Source organism: Melospiza melodia, chromosome 3 (assembly GCF_035770615.1).
Source record: "Melospiza melodia melodia isolate bMelMel2 chromosome 3, bMelMel2.pri, whole genome shotgun sequence".
In the NCBI taxonomy this organism is placed as follows: Eukaryota; Metazoa; Chordata; class Aves; order Passeriformes; family Passerellidae; genus Melospiza; species Melospiza melodia.
In genome coordinates, this window is record NC_086196.1 from 4,487,187 (window position 1) to 4,504,915 (window position 17,729).

Sequence of the window (17,729 nt, forward strand, 5' to 3'; positions counted from 1 at the left end):
TGCCTAGTAATTAAGTCATGAAACAAGATATGCTGCAGGGAAGGAGAAACAATCCTATTTGTTTTGAAGGGGGTCTTAGGGTTGGGTGATGGGACAAGAGGGAGGCTGCTCAGTCTACAAAGGTACAATAAAAGGGTCAGAAGGCATTTAAAAAAACGAAAAAACTGTAAATAATAAAAAGAACTTTTGATATTAAAAATGCCCATTAGGAACAAGATGTACATAAAATAAAACCATCCTAAGATATGACAGTAAAATACAAGTGTTGAGCTAATATACAGTGTTGAGCTAATATACAGTGTTGACAGTTTTGTTTCTCTCCTATCCTGAAGAATTTTAAACAGGGTGAAGATGTAAAAATAGACAACTGCAGAACTTCTAATCAACTAGCACCTGGGAAGCAGTGCATGTGACACAAGGAGTTACACCTGCTAATGAAGTGACATGGAAACAACTGCACTACAAACTATTTTTAGCGGCAGAAGGAACAAGTCCCAGTGACACTGGGTGAGCTGAGGAGCAGAGAGTTAGGTAAGCTCCCTGCAGGTCTCTCAGTCTACACCGATCCCTCAGCCAAAAACTCTGGAGAGCTCTGTGGAACTACTGTAGCTGTTTTTTCAACTTGGTATTCGTAGTGCCAAAGTCTCAAAAGTGCCACTTTGAGCCAACCAGCAACGGACAGTCAGGCACAGATACAGCTGAGTAACACAGCAACTACAAATGGAAAGAAAGATGATACCTGGCACTCCAGTAACAGCACAGGCAAATTATTTACTTAGGAATAAATTATCAGTCCACCACCAAGCATAATAAACAGCAAACCCTGAAGCTCTCTGTCCCTGAGTTTTCCCCAGCAGAAACTCCAGAACATGTTTTCTGGTTAGAATACTCAAGGAATGTAAAATCAATCTGATTTTCTTAAGGTCCTTAAAGGTAGGTAGTTTAAAATACTAAAGCAAGTGAAGCTCACTTGCATAAAATGCTGTTGAGTGTTTGTAAGATTATTGTCTGTGTGCAGCAATTTGAAAATTTGTCAGTAGAATACTACTGCTATGCATTTTACCTTTAAAATATGTGCACTTCAGCAATTAGATGTACATGTGTACATGTACACATATGTAGCACAGCAGAGGAAGCGAGAGAGAATTTTAGATTATGCCAAATCCCAGTGCTAGAAGAAACATGAGGGTAAATGGACTCTGCTGCCTATGTCTCCAAGTTCCTTTTGACTGCAAAGGGCACTTGTATGTAGAACTGGAATAGGGAAGCAGAGGGAAAGGTGTCAAAGGTAACTCCTGTAAAAGCCCAGTGATTAAAACAATGCCCTGCCAGGAGGCTATAGGATGGCTGAAGTGCTGTGGAGATTATCTTCAGAGCATTTCAAAGCACCTGAAGTTGGTTCTGTATATAAACAAGCATACAACAGCTACAGTATGTCTCATAAACCTCAACTCACCTGTCATAGATGGTGCCAGTTTTCTTTGCCCTTTGTGGTCCACAGTACCTTCATAAGCCACAGTCACATCATACACTGCATCCAGATATTCTTTCATGGAGTCAATGGCTACATGAGTCGCCTTCACCCGTGGAGTCAGCACATGCTTTAATATAGCAAGTCCTAGAGGGAAAAAATAAAAAATAACTACAGTGTTTGAAATTAAACTGGACTATAGCCACAAAAAGAACATCACACCAAGGAATGTCAGCATCTCCATTTAAAATCACAAGAGCTTTATTTTCAATCTCAATTCTCAGTTGAGAGTGTGCATGTGTACTCACTGCTTATGCTCTACTGAACATATGTAGAAGATGAAACAGAAATCCTAAAGGACATTAACAATAGGAAGGCTGCTCAGTAAGAGGGCCCTTTTTTACAACTCCTCACTAGAAGTAGTGATGGTTTCAATGTGGCTCATGAGTGATGACACAGCACTTCTCTTTACTGTTTATGTGTGTCCAGCTGAGGTGGAAAAAAAGAGCAAATCATCTGAGAAATACTAAATATACATAGCACCACCTCCTGAAATTCTGTATCAGAAAAAGATTTCACAGATAATCACAGAGAATTTTAAGCACACCTAATGCTCATCCAGCATTTTACTTCCCAAGGACAAAGCAATTTAGTGAACATACTGAATCCTAACCTACTCACTATCCCAGCAGAATCTTAGCAGCAGTGGGGCAAAATACAGCACTGAGAACCAAAACCAAGGAGGAAATCTGTGCTTCTCTGCAAACAATCTGTTACAATTGCCTTGGCTACTGACAAACTCTTAGCGACAGAAATCAACTTTTAACTTTTCCAGGCCAAGCCACAGAGATTGGTATGTCAAGGACACATGAATATCAGATTTAACATCACACCACACATATTAACAACAGTATTTCATATCCATGTTTACTTCAGTTGACCACTTCCACTTAGAGCATACTTAAGAACATTAATACACATTGACCTCAAGAGTAAAAACCTGGTTCTTTATCCAGAATTTTAATACACAATGACTTTGCAAAATTAAAACCAGCAAGCAAATAAGCCCAAACCCAAAACCTTTTCTTCACCTGAACACAGCTCTTCCACATTTACTTGAAACGGATTCTAGGGAAAAAAAAGCATGCTATGTAAAATTTTTCAGTATTTTTCTATGTGTATCTTTCTCAAACAGAAGTATCAGAATTAAATTGCGGCTTTTCATTTCTAGTCTATTTTTCATTGGCGTACTCTTCAGTCCATTTTTAAAGAACCATCCATTGGTGAATCTACTGGTTCCTGGTGGGTGAACAGGAAATTTTTCTGAACCAAAGTATTGTGCTATTGCTTTTGATACTTTTCTTCTTGCTAATCAATTCAAAACATTCTATATTATGCCCTGATTTTGAACTGAACTCCCTTGCTGGATAAAACATACTTTGATCTAACTTTATGAAAATATCTAGTGAACATTGTAAGATAATACTCGTCTCTACACCACTCTTCACATTCTTAAGAGTTGATCATTTCAATATAAATCACTATCTTGATTTTTTAATATTTGCTAAGAATCTCCTTGTCTAAATGCAAAGATAAAAGACTTTTTATTAGCGCTCCTTCTGAAGCCATTGTTCCATGCCTTACCGGCAATAGTGATAACTGTCTATAAAAATGTTATATGGATCATGTAAATATTTTGAAGCATAACATAGTGGTAGTGTTTTCTTAGCTTGTGAACTGTTACATCAAACAGCTAATTATGTTATGTTTCAAAATGTTTACTCTGTAAATGAAGCACTGAATATTCTTGTGCTGTGTCAGCAATGATATTAGTGTGGACATGACACTCAACACAACTCTTGCTGAGCCAAATTCCCAAATATATTCTAAAAACACTGTCATTCCTTTCCTTCCCAACTCATCTTCCCCTTCACCAAACTATTACTGTGAGGAAGAAAAAGGGAAAATTGTGAGAACTGAATCATCTAGACAAATTATTGTTAGGTATCTATGGCTATTAACTGCTAATTATTTTTTCATCCATGTCCAGTTCTGATGATGAAGATGGTCAGTGACAATCTGTGAAGTGCAAATGAGCCACTCCTATTCCACATGCTCTCAGTGTGCTCTTGAGAGTTTAAGTACAATGAGTATGTATCTAAATCAATAAAGTCCATAATCCATTATTCAGAAACACTACAGTGCATGATAAACATGCAGAAACACCAGTTCAGCACATCCTTTTAAAGAATCTGTTCTATAAAAACATTATCACATATTCTTGCACTTACTTATGATCTTTGCTAAAATCAACATAACAGAATTTAAATCCAAGTAGTTACAGTATAGTTACCTTGGCAAGCTGCCTGCATCCAATTCACAAAACACACTGTGCTTAAACTGTTTTTAATGTTGTGCAATACAGTTAGGACCCTCTGTCAAAGTATTTAAGGTCATGAGATTTTATTTTAAATGCCAAAGAAAATGAACTAGATACTAGTAATATTGTAATGTTCTACCTTAAAAAGCCATAGCTTTGCTCTTCTAACTTTTGAATGATAGACAGTAAAAAAAGGAAATCTGAAGAAATATGATGAACAGTGGTACTTCAAAAATCATCCATTTACTACATTATTGTAAGACGCAGAATTACATCAGAAAGTCTGAAAGAAAACTGAATGAAATAAAATAATTACTTTGGCAAGTACAAAGGCCCAAATCATTAACATCTATAGAACTGATTTTTTCACCTAAACACAAAATAACAAAAAAGACACTAAACAAAACATCATTTATCTAACTTCATCAGGATGAAGTAACACATAATAGCAACTAAGTACAATTCTGTGTAGAAGATTGCCATTCTCTTGATCCAGGCCAGAAACTCAAAGAGCTGTTCAGTACAGGTAGGCCATCCACATTTTCAGAGTTGGACTTTGTTAGTTATATTTCTACCCTCGATGTGTACACACCATATTTGAAAAAGTAAACAGTAAAAATTGTCAGCTCTAATTTAAGAATACTCTATGTGTATTACATCAGCATTACCACATTTCATCAACAAAAGTTCATTACTCACTGAAAGTGGATGTCAGAATTAGTTTGAGGTCTCCACACCTCTCTCCCCTCCCCATGAAACTATGTATTGAAACTCAACTTTCATGTACACAAAAACTAAAACCAGGGTGAAAACCAATGAATTGATTTCAAGAACAATTAGATCTTTCCTTTTCCATGTGAATGTGGGTGCAGTGAAGTGATTAGACAGAAATACTGATTAGACAGAAAAGCTGCAGCTCTGCAGTTACGTGCAGTGTCCCAAGTACTCACCCAACTCTTGAGCTCCCACCAGCTTTCTGGAATGCCTCCAGTGATTCAAAGCTTTACATATTGAAACCAGAGTCCATCATTAGACTTAAAAAATAACAAATGGTGGCCCTTGCTGCCATGATCTAGTTGAATTGTTAGAACATGGGTTGGACTTGATGATCTTACAGGTCTCTTCCAGCCTTGAATTTCTGTGATTCTGTGATTCTGTGAGAGCTCGTCCATTTGTATGCTAGTATTCCATCAACTTACAGAAACAGGACTCAGATGATAGCAGTATAAAAAACTGCATGCACTAGTAAAACTGTTTTTCTGTTACAAAAGTATACAGGAAATGCAACTAATCTCCACGGGAAGAGCATGACCAGCCCACAGCAAGACATGGGAGACAGCACACATTGGTACACTTTCTTCCAAGATGGGTACTTACAGAAATACAATGTAGCTTCTTGTTTTCCTATCTTAATTTCCTATGGATGGCTTTTAATAACACAGACCCTTACTTCATTCTAATGCTTGGTCTCAAATGCTACTCAAGGTCCATAATCTACTCTTTTTTAAAACTATATTCTTTGTCCACATCTCACTAAGCACTTTTAGACCAAGCCTGCTTTCATGAAAGTGTAGAATAAATACCACCAAAAGCTATTTTCTTTAGAGACAATTCCAAATAACTTTTGAAGATACTGAATACTTTGAATTGCTTTAGAATACAATCGAAAACTAATGCCAAGATCTAGAAAGGAAACATTTTCAATTTGCTCCATTGAAACACCTCTTTTTTATATGACCTGTAAAACAATTTTGAGATAAGCATATCCTGCATACACAAACATCTTAGCAGAAAGCATATTTGTCAAGCTAAGCTTAGCATTAAAAAATATTTACATTAGCAACTTTTCTGCATAAAACCAAAGAAGATAATAAATGCATACCTTAAATATTTGCTTGATGAAATGACCTTTGTAAGAAATTGAATGTTAATACAAAATTCCAAAAACGCCTTTCACCGGGGAAGATTGTTTTGTCTTCATTCAGCAAAAACAAGCCAAGTTAAGTTTAAGAAGCTTCTCATCCCTTTGGCTTTGACTTTTCAGAGTTAGTAGCATTAGTAGTAGGAGGGCTTTGGATTATTTCTATTTATTTTCAAATTTTTTAAATGCCATCTGTTAACATGATAGAATTAATATTCTACTAAACCAAAGAAATTTGTGGTGCTTGGGATATTCTGTGCAGGGCCACGATTCAGACCCAATGATCCTGACAGGTAACTTCCAACACAGCATATTCTGTGATTCTATGACTGACTACTACAAAACGATAAGAAATCCACACATAGATATTTTGGCTACATACAAATGAAATAAACTTTATACCAGAAGTTCGCAAAAAAAATAACCATCATGTGTATCATGGGGTCCAATACCATTAAAAAGACCCAGGCTTAAAAGATTTACAGTTTGAATTAAATAGATCCAATAAAAATTACCACTTCTATTATTACGACAAACTTCGTTAAATCCCTATGAAATATGAGTCCCACCTATATATTAAGACTGGACTCACCAACTCAAGCTCACTGACTAGTGGGGAAGAAGTCCTGCACTTTTAAGATTTCTAAACCCATGGAACAGAGCCTGAAAGGCATCACCAGTATGTAAGCTGAGTAACTGCATCAGAGTTTGAAGACAGGAACCATGTTGGCTGACCACTCCTACACAATGGAAAACAAAAGCAAACTTGACTACTGACTATATACTTAAATACTGGAAATTGGAATGCAAAAGCTCAGAAGACAAGGGGCAAAACCCATGCCATCATATTCTTAGCTCTTTGAGAGAGGAGAGGAAGAAATATTTGATTATGGGAATGTTGCAATATGTACCATTAGAAACATGGGAGTCACTAACCATACTGAAACATGGAGGGAGTGCCCATCCTGGCAGCAATTCCTGGAGTCATCTCACCCAGGCACCTACTTGGTGCCAGGAGAGGACAACGAGGTGTATCAGGCTCAAATCCAGCTACATGGCACACATGCCCCTTAGCCTGGAAGCCTCCACCAGAAATGAGAAAACCTAACACACATCTATGTCTGATATTGTGGCAACACGTGGCTTAGGTAGCTTGTTGTAGGTGTAAAATTCCAGCAAATATTATTATTTTGGGCAAAAAATATAAATACTGGATTAATTAACTTTACAAAATTCAACTTGTTCTATGATTAACTCCTGCGTTAATCCTACTACAAATAATGAAACAACTTAGTTTTAGAGACTTTTGCTTTCATTTTTAAATGTCAACAAGTGTCCCAATACAACCAAACAAACATACTTTGAGTTTACCTTCTATCCCAGGTAAGAAGCTGATCTGAGGGAATCTTCTGCCACTTGTAAAAGGTGTGAGTAATCCTTCAGTTTTTGGAGGTACTAGCATTGCCCTTAGATGACAACATTCTCAGTTCATCACCACAAAATCAATATTCCTGGAAGTAACCAACTTTCTGTTGCTAATTCTGACTGAATTCAATTCACTGTTAAGAACTTACAATGGACCCACCCTGTGTGTTTGATTTGCTTGTTTCATAAAGAAGGAAACCATCTTTTCTTGCTAGAAATTGAGATTTTGTGTAGAACTCAAGCCCTATGGTAAAACAAACTGTAACATGAATTATTATTGGTATTTTTAAATGCTGCCTCTCTTTCAAGGGCTTAGGGTTTTAATTTTTTTGCTGCTTGATATCCTTCCATCCTATTCACAGACAGTTAAGATTTATTTAAATATTCATATCAATGAGTGAACACACTCATTGTTGAAATCAGGTATGTCACAATACTTCATTGTATGTCAATATCAGCTTTTCAAAAATTAATTTTAAATTTCATTTTGTTGAACTGGTCCTAGGATCAACTGTAAAGAGCCAGTAACTGTATGCAAAACTTAAAAAGAACATCAACATATGAGATGCAGCTCATCAACTGGTCCCACTAAGAGCAGGTAATTAAGTTCAGCCCAAGGATTCTGCCTAAACCAATGAATCTTATGTACCTTCTCAAGAAGAGGATGCAGCTCACAGAGAGTAAAAGTAAAATCCCACAAAAGCCTTTTTATACTTCCTCTCTGCAAAACTACTGAAACACATAAACACACTAATGTCAAAACCAGTATTTCAGACACCATCATAAAAACTGAGTTATGCTTGTGCTCTAGGAATAGCTTTGTTATCTTTGGGGGTAATAGCTCTGGTTCTAACATTGGTTTCTAGTTTAATTCTTCTTAATTAAATCACTTTTCCCAATATTACACTTGCAGTATTTTGTCAACATAAAATTGAGCAAAAATGTAGGGAAAAAAAATCATTTCAAAGTAAAAAAAAGGAAACAAATTCCCCTATGTGTCGGTCAGGCCCACACTGAAGCACCATGCTCTGTAACAAATACACTAAGATGACAAGACTAAATTATTAGCCTTCAATATGTCCCCACAAAGAATGATGCGCAATTTTATTTAAACTGTAAGTTACAAGATGTCCTCCTCATTCCTCTGGCTGGCAGAACTGCTGTGTGTTACTACCCTTCCTACAAGTGCAGGAAGGGAGAAGTCTCTGGGATCTCTCGGGCAAGCGTGGCAAGGTGTGCAGGCTGGGGCTCAGCAGTTCAGTGAGAGCGCTGCCGGGGACACGGCCGTGGCTCAGCCTGCCCGTGGCCGTGGCACTCCCACGCCGCAGCCCCAGCACCCAGGCAGCACCGCGGGACACCGGGGCTGCTCAGGGCAAGCCCCAGGGCAGGGCCAGCTGCACTGCCCAGCAGCAGGGTGGGACCCTGGGGAGCTGTGGGATCTCAGCACCTCAGGACTGATGTGCAGAGTGACCGAGACCACCCTTGGGGGGCTCGGGAGTCCTGGAATGTTGCCAGAAGTGTCTGGGGGCTGGACTTTGATCCCACACGGGAGACGACACCTGTATGAGGATGGGAGGATTTCACTGGGGTAAATGGTGAAGGGATAAGTTAATTAGAGTGTGAACACAGGGTTTAGGATTTCTGTACAGGGGGGTCTAAAGAAGTAAGATGGAGGAATTGGGGCGTGTCCTGTCCTTCTTCTTCTTCTTCTTGGCCTCCATCTTCTGTGGTGATGGTGGCACTTTGGGATTGGTTATTACTAAAAGTGCACTGGTCAATAAGGGTAGAAGGTATTGGGGAAAATTGATAAATATTGTATACGTAGTTTTGAGTATAAAGATAGGTGACCGCCCCGGGGGCTCTCAGTGTGCTCATGGCTGGCTGCTGTGCAGACCTCTGTCGGGCCGAGAGAAAATCTTTTAGATAAACAACTAATAAACACCGAGACCGAGAAAAACCCTGAAGCCTCTTCTCGTCCTTTGGAGCGCGGGCTGCCCAAGGCCACCCCGGGCCTTTCCAGGTCATTAAAACAGCTGAGAAACCGGCAAGGGTTTTTTCTCGGTCTCGGTGTTTATTAGTTGTTTATCTAAAAGATTTTCTCTCGGCCCGACAGAGGTCTGCACAGCAGCCAGCCATGAGCACACTGAGAGCCCCCAGGGCGGTCACCTATCTTTATACTCAAAATTACGTGTACAATATTTACCTGTTTTCCCCAATACCTTTTACCCTTATTAACCAGTGCACTTTTAGTAATAACCAATCCCAAAGTGCCAACATCACCACAGAAGATGGAGGCCAAGAAGAAGAAGAAGAAGAAGAAGGACAGGACACGCCCCAATTCCTCCATCTTACTTCTTTAGACCCCCCTGTACAGAAATCTTAAACCCTGTGTTTCACTCTAATTAACTTATCCCTTCACCATTCACCCAGTGAAATCCTCCCATCCTCATACAGGTGTCGTCTCCCGTGTGGGATCAAAGTCCAGCCACCAGACACTGCTGGCAACATTCCAGGACTCCCGAGCCCCCCAAGGGTGGTCTCGGTCACTCTGCACATCAGTCCTGAGGTGCTGAGATCCCACAGGGAGCTGGGCTCACATCCTGCCAGCAGCCACGTGGAGCTGCCCATCCCCACAGCTCCCAGTGTACTGGGATGTGCCCTGGACTGGCACGTGCTCGAGGCTCAGCCCTCAGAACAGCCTGGTTCTGCTCTCAGTGTTGGCCTCTCCTTCTCAACACACGTGCACGAGGGATGCTCCAGTTCCCTGAGCATCTGTATCTGTGTGGACATGCAGGTGAGCAGAGCCCCAGGGGAGCACAGACTGCCTCCCATCCTCCCCACCTAAAAAGTGGAAACAGAGGCCAACAACAAAATAATTTAGCAGTGGGGAGAAGGAGATCAAGAGGATTCTGCAACAGAATTGGAGATACTTCTTGTTTAATAATTATTTGTTGTGAGAGTTTTTAAAAGAAGTAATTGTTGCAAAATAAAAATAGATCAGTACTGGAGAGAAAACCATTACAATAAACAAACAGGTGCTCTGAAAGCACAAAAGCAGCGTTTTACTGTTTTGCAGACTGCAGAGATATAATTAAAAGGTGAAATAAAATAATAGTAAAACAGTAAGAGCCTTTTCCCTGAAGAAGAAGGTGAGGAAAAAAAACCTACCAAACAGCCCCCTCCCTCTGAACTCTCAAAGAAACACCAACCTAAATGAAACATTTGACTTTCATTTCCGACAGGAAACTGAAGCGATGAACAAATACTTTATGACTTCAGCTCTCCTGCTCATACACGCAAACAAATTCCATTCTTCCCAAGGAGAAGAAAAGCATATATCCTTTTGGACAAGAGCTAACAATACTTAATAGCTTGATTATATCAACAGGCTGATTCACAGACTTGTGAATTCATTTCAGTGTGTCACAGAGATGAATTTACCAGACCTATTTGTTATTCTTTGTTTACTTTTAGAGTGAATTATTTCACTTTTGGTCAACAGGAAAAAACAAAATCAGGAAATGTGCTCACTGAAGTGTTGGATTTAAAGTTTACGTGCATACGATGTGAGAAAGTATGAAAAATCTTGGGACTCTTGGATTTTCTGCAAGCCTTTCTGAAGATGAAGTAATTCCATCTGTGTTATAGAGACAATGCCAACAATCAAAGCAACTCCAGAATAAAGTTCGACCATGGAACAGTGAGACTGGAAGGTGAGAGAGGAAGAAAACCAAAATGCCATAGGAGTACTAACACTAATTAAAAGTGAAATGATGGAAGACTCTTTCTTTTAAGGCACAACAAGCTTTATGCAAAATATTCTTTATATTGACTAACAACTGTAATTGGAGCTACAATATCAACTTAGATGGACCAGTGCCCTGATTCAGTGTAGGCAATTCCTACAGCCTTAAGGAGCAAGAAGATAAGTAAATATACAGCTATAGGTAGAAACTGCAGCGAGCCTTCTGGAGTACTGCTACTATTGTACATTGTAAAATGTGTGAAATGTCTGTATATGAACTACCTTAATCTTACTCTGTAAGCAAAACAGTAGTTTATACTATTCTAAAGCTTTAAATACCAAGCAGGTTTAAAAGTCCAGTTAAGGTGAGACGATCTTCATATTATGTAACAATTTTAAATAATATATGTTAGCACAGTAACAAAAGAATTCTTTCAAAATTTCTTTTGCTTACCTTCCTTTTCAGCAAATGATTGACTATCTGCAATGACTTTTGGTATTTCTGGATTGTAACGAGTCCCCTCTGGAAAAATCACTAAATACATCTGTAGAATTAAAAAAGAAATAAAACAGACAAATTCTTATAATCAATGTAAACTGACTCCTTTGACAGAAATTATCAACACTTTATAGGTCCATATTGTATTTAGCTCACACCATTGACTACTGTAAGGATCAAAAGAAAATCAGAATGCTTGAGCTAAAATTTCTTAGCTCTAAGAAACTTACTGCTCAAGGTTCATAATAATTTCCTTTGAAAATACACCATAGAATATACTCCATGTGAATTAGGAAGGGAGACAGCATGTGTCAACAGAAGTCAGCAAGTCAGGAGCAGCTGATATCAACAAGAATACCAGTATTAAGAGATTTTGAAAAGACAGACAAATAAATCACAAAGTGACCAATTTATTTTAGTAGTGATCTTGCCTCTAGTCGTTCCTTATACTGAAATATACAATAATTCATTCATTATTAGAAATACTATAAATTGAAATTATAGGTCTGTTGGGCCTTTTATGTCTCTCATTGAATTGGATATTAAATATATTAGGAACTCAAACTCATAGTTTAGCGTAATTTGAACTTTAAAGTCACATTCCTTTAAGCATGAGTGTGTGCAAGGTTAGATTTCCCCAGTAAATTAATTTCCTTGCCTGTTCAGCACCAAATCTATGGGTTCTCAAATGACTACACAGGTAAAGGTTGCCTAAGTATCTGCATATCTGACTGTAAAATTATGTATCCAAATAGGAGGAGACAAATTTGACAATTTTCCATTTTCTTTTGAAACAGAACAGAGGGGTTTCAGGATTTTTGTGTGCGTGTGCGTCATGCATAATCTCCTACAAACAAAGCTGATGCAAAACATCACTTAAACAGTGAAAATTCCATATTGGGGGCTCATCTGCAGAAGCAACTATGGTCACAAATGATTACTGCTATGGAGTTAAACACGACACATTCATAGTAAAATCCTACTGTAAATACTTAATAAATTAGCTTTGAAGAAAGCAGTCTCAAGAAACATATGAAAGAAAATAAGATAATGGATTTACAAAACAGTCCAAGGAATATTATCAGTGATTAGACAGAGACTTTGATAATTGGAGGGCACATCACAACTCAAAAAGAGACACATAGGAATGCAACTTTGTGCTTCTGGCCCACAAAACATCAGAGCGTGCTGGTATTTGCACTTAATGATTGTGGAACAGCTACAGAAAGGGCTGAATGCCAAAAGACAGGCCCCAGCAAATGACCTCTCTAGAATCACCCCACAGTGAGGAAGGTTGAAAGATGCACTAAAATGCAGAGGTGGGAAGAAATCTAGGAAATGTGCCAACCAGAGAAGCCAGCTGGAGATCAAGAAAAAGGAGAGCTGAGTACATAGCCTAGAACCTGACAGGGAAAAAAAAAAAGGAAACAAACATCAAAAATAGCAAAACCAGTGTCAGCAGAGTAAAGAGAATTAGGAGAAAGACTGTACAGTATGTTTGGGGGAACTGGCAGACTGCAGAGGCAGGTGAAGTCCAAGAATGTTCAAGGACCCACAGAAATCCAAGATGTGTATAGATCTGGTGGTGAGGGAACAAAAGAAAATGGGTTTAAGAGTCAAGGTGCTTACTTTTTCATATATAACTATAGCATAAGTATAGGGACAAGCACAGGAATCCTTAGGCCCAGATGTAGTCCACACATCCCCAGTCATCTCTACATTTCATATAAGAAGTATAATGTTGAAATATTTAAGTGACTAAGTAAAACTTTTCAGAGGTAGCTGGAAAGGACATTAACATTCAAATCCAGACGCATTTTTCTTTCTTTTCATATATGTGCTTATGTGCAAAACTTGTAATTTGGATGCTTAAAATGGTACCTCAAGATGAGCTGTTCTAGTTCCACCCCCATTAAAGACTGCATTGCTCAGCTCTAAAGGGTAATACAGAGACTGTAACAGGTTATAGAGCAAAGGAAATGAAGCACACAGGACAGGAATACCAGTCTTGGTACTTAGCTCAGCACTTACAAGCAGGCAACATTGTTACTGGTCTTGAAAGCAGATAATCACCCCCAAAAGCTGGTTGCACAACAGGGAACAGTATCTACTTACTGCAGACCTATGTGTAACACAAACCAGGGACTGAAATTGTATTTTACTTACTAGTAAACCTCTCCAACACAAGCAGCCAAACAGGCTCATTGACCAGAATCTGAATATCTCCGAGTTAAAAGCATACTAACAAGACAGAGAACTGGCCTTTGCATTAAATTCAGCATATAATAACCTACTATATAGCTCATTAGGACTGTTTTAACAGTAGAATTCATGAATGTAAATAGATGACCTACTTATACTCACATACAGTCCTGCACAAGACAAAGATATCCTGCCAGTGCCAGAACCACTTGTACAACTGGCTTTTCTCCCACCGTGGGCAGCAGAAGTTAAATCCTTAAGCACTGTTTCCAAACACTGTAAGAACTACAAATCTCTAAGATTTTAATAATTAAATAAGCTCCCCTGAACTTGAAATAAGAACTTGTAGGAACATTTTAATTGCCTAGAAACACTAGCTGCAGTTTAGGCCATTTTTAATACAGATTTTTCAGTTAGGGCAATTAGCTACATAAAAGTTACACATTTTATTGCTGCAAAATACAGTGCTCATGTTCAAAACAGCAGTGACAGTTTTGGATTACCACAGTCCCTGATTCACTGAGACATCAATTTTAACCCAAGCAATAGGTCCTTATGCTCAGGTATGCATTTCATTCCATCTGTGGAACAGGTGGGTGTCAATAAACTTGGTATATCTCATCAATTTGAAAGTTTCAAGGAGTGGATCAGGATTCATTTAGTAGAACCCTACTGATTCTTGTTGGAGCCAGAAAATCAAAAAAGATGTAAGTCTTTTGCATTTGGCCAATCAGGGGCTACCTGAAGAGTCCCCAGTGCCACAAGCCACAAATGCAATGAATGGAAGATGGTAGCTGCATTCTCCCAAACAGCAATGCTTCATTTCCCCAGCACTGTCAGGGTCTCACAGGCAAACAGAAATGGCAATGGCATTAAGGGGGGGTCGTGCTCCCAGAGAGGGGACAAAGGCAGCTGAGGGAGTCCCTGAGATAGATCCGAGTGCCACAAATTGAGCTGGTGTGGGTGGAGCATGGGAAAGCAGCAAAGTGACACACAAGTCCCTGGAATACAGAACAACCACAAATATACAGCAAGAAAAGGTGGCCAAGGGCTTTGGAGAACGTCCTGAAGTGAGTATATGCTACTCTGGAGAAGAAAATAGGGCATGAAGAAGTGGTAACTACTGACTAAAGGTATCTTGCATTCACTGTGCTGCTCTCATGTGAAAAAGGGAAAACAAATATTTTAATTTATAAAATTCAAAATTGTCTTACACAATGCATGCACTTGCTGAATTTTAATATTATTATTACTGCTATTGTATCCTGACAGCTAAACGGATTCATATCTGCATCTCTTTAGACCACTGCCTAGAAAGTATGCTTCTAGTGAATTGGATGAGAAACACTACCACTCAGACCAGTAACTGAAAAGCAGATGGTATGAGAAAGTCTATCTGGTATAATTGGATCAAAATACAAAAGGTGATGTGGAAGAAGCAGGCAAGGACATCCGTGATTTATATAGTTGTCAGGGATTTGCAAATTAGTAACCATATCACAAAATTATTACATTAAGCCTCATAAGAGTTGTATTAATTAAACCTCTATGTTTTTATTGTTTGATTAGCATTTCTTCATATGACAATGATTACTCTAGGACTGAATGAATGACAAAACCAAAACACATAGTAATCAACTAAATATTGGTTGTACAGGGTTAAATCCCACATCTCAGAACACAGATTTCCTACTCTGGATGCACGATAAAAAAAATAGAAGTGACATTTTCAGTCACCAAATTGAATAGTTTGCTGTTCAGAAGAGTTAACTTTTTTTTTATAAATCAAGTAGATTAAGCATATCAAGTAACAGCTGGATACCCATTCATTGGGCTTACATTCATCTGTGGCTTACATTAAAACAACATTAACACAAAAGTGTTCTTTAAACACTGTGACAGTCTCTGCTCTCACAAGACATATGATTGCAATTTGGTAGCAGTCAGTCAAATTTTATGGAATTTTAAACCAAATCACATCTTGAGTGAATTTTATCAACAAAAGTCCTAACAATGCACCATTTAAACATATAATTCAATGAGAGTTTGAAAAGCAAAGTGATTTCCAGAAACAACTAAGAAAATATTATAGTTCAAGATGCCCACTAAGAAAACACAGGTGCAGCAATGTTTCAGTCTGCTATCAGCTTTGTGCCTGTCTGACACTGCTGGGCTGCATCTGGGAAGAGGCATGGACCAGCTGCAGAGCTGAGGGCAGGAGAAGGGGCTGCTTATAGCAGACAGGTGGGTGCAAGTCACAAGACAAAGTGAGCAAGGAGAATGATGCAGGCCACTGCTGTCTACACAAAAGGAGGCATATCAGAGCACTGAGCAAGTTATACTGTGCATGTAAGAGGCCAAGAGGCAGCCTTAGTCTGCCTGTCAGTTTTAACTCAAATGTACTTGTCATACCTTTAAAAAAAAAAAAAAAAGATACACAGAGAAGCAGTAAAGAACTTGCTATGCTAAGGAGAACAGAAGACTGGTTCTGTTTTCCTACACATCTTCAATTTCTTAATGGGAAAAGGGATGGCTCCAGACAGACTGAACATTAATCATCTGGATTCTCTTTTTTAAATTGCATGTGGAGAGAAACTGTAAATAACAACGTGACCCTTAACACAGATTCCCGTCCATCTCTTCTTTATTGGTATATAAATCTTTCCTGAGCAGCTAAAAGGCCAGCTCATCTCTAGCACCACATTAAAGAAAGAACTCTACCACGTACACTCAGAATGACTAAGCTACACCAGCTGCCCACTACAGTGAGGAAAGTCCACCCTGAGCTGTACCATACAGTGCATGAAAATTCCAGAGTCACAGATTAGTTATTTTTGCATGAAGCTGATGAGTTCAGGGCATACTTGATCAAAATGTCTTCATTTTAAAAGCAATATGGTTGCTTGCAAATGTCATGCTAAGTTTCAGATCTGCATGAATAATGCAATAAGGACACAGGTTATCATGTTCTTCTCACAGTAGTAACTGTAGGTTAAAGGCCATTTAAGAGCATCTACATTTAAATTCTCAGATAAAGTCAGCTAAAAGAAGTTTAGTCTTCCCTCAAATGACAGCTCAATGGTCTGTGTCTTTTACCCCTGCAGATGCAAACATTTGCCTCAGAAAACAGGCTTTTAACAACTTTGGTTTTGTAAATTTAAGTGTCACTCCCTATACATTTGACTGATTTTGAAAGATTTTAAACAATTAATTTCTGCAATACTTATTTCTCTTTTATACTGCAACGCCTGATAACATGAGGCAAATGGCAACAGCTGCCTGCTACCCAGGTCCAGGTTCTGTGCTCATTTCCAACAGCACCAAACTCCCAGAGAGCTAAACAGCAGCAAAAAATAAGCATACCCAAGTGGTCTCATATTTATTAGGCATTAACTTTGATAGGCTAGGTATAGGCTTTCAATCTACACACAACTCAGGAGGGAGAAGAAAGATGATTCCACAAAGACTTCTGGATTTATTTCACTTACTAACCACATGGAAAGCAGAACCCACATCAGTTCTTATCTTTAAAGGAAAGCATTATGCTTAAACCTCTCCTTACATTCCAACTGTGCTAAAATGACACACTGCAGCAAGGATGAACACCATTTACAGGTTTCCAAGGACATAATCAGAAGAGTTTCTAGGCACATCTTCCCAAGATTGTATTAAAAGAAAAATACACATTTTTCAAAAGGAGATTAATTCAACACAGACTTCGAATTAAGACTCTTACCACAATGTAAACCTTATAATAACAACAAACTCCTGCTTTTTAGGGGGTGCAGAGGGAAGGCAGAAAGCCAGACTCAAGCAGAACCTGTCTTTTTAGCTAGCAAGAAAGCCATGGGCCTATGCAGGAAAACACCTTGCTAGCTTATTTCATCCAGACTAACTAAAATGAACTTAACCAGCACTCTTCAGGGGAAAAAATTGCTTAGGGGGATGACTACAAGCATGTTTCATACATCCTGCAAGCAACCTTCACTTATTCCATTACACTCCAAGTTTTACAGCAAGTAGAATCTTTACCACTGACATATGGCAAATAATGAGGCAACACAAGTTCTTTACATCCCAGAACCC

The 17,729-nt window shown here is 38.7% G+C and overlaps 1 protein-coding gene across 1 annotated transcript in view; it reads right to left on the reverse strand.

The window, feature by feature from the left end:
- Positions 1 to 17,729, reverse strand: part of AGPAT5 (1-acylglycerol-3-phosphate O-acyltransferase 5) — a 55,477-nt gene that overhangs the window by 16,285 nt on the left and 21,463 nt on the right. Inside the window, exons 5-6 of the mRNA XM_063150713.1 lie at positions 11,397 to 11,487; positions 1,457 to 1,618 (exon numbers count right to left, since the gene is read on the reverse strand). Of these exons, the coding sequence (XP_063006783.1) occupies positions 1,457 to 1,618; positions 11,397 to 11,487 (253 nt within the window). The remainder of the gene's footprint in view (positions 1 to 1,456; positions 1,619 to 11,396; positions 11,488 to 17,729) is intronic.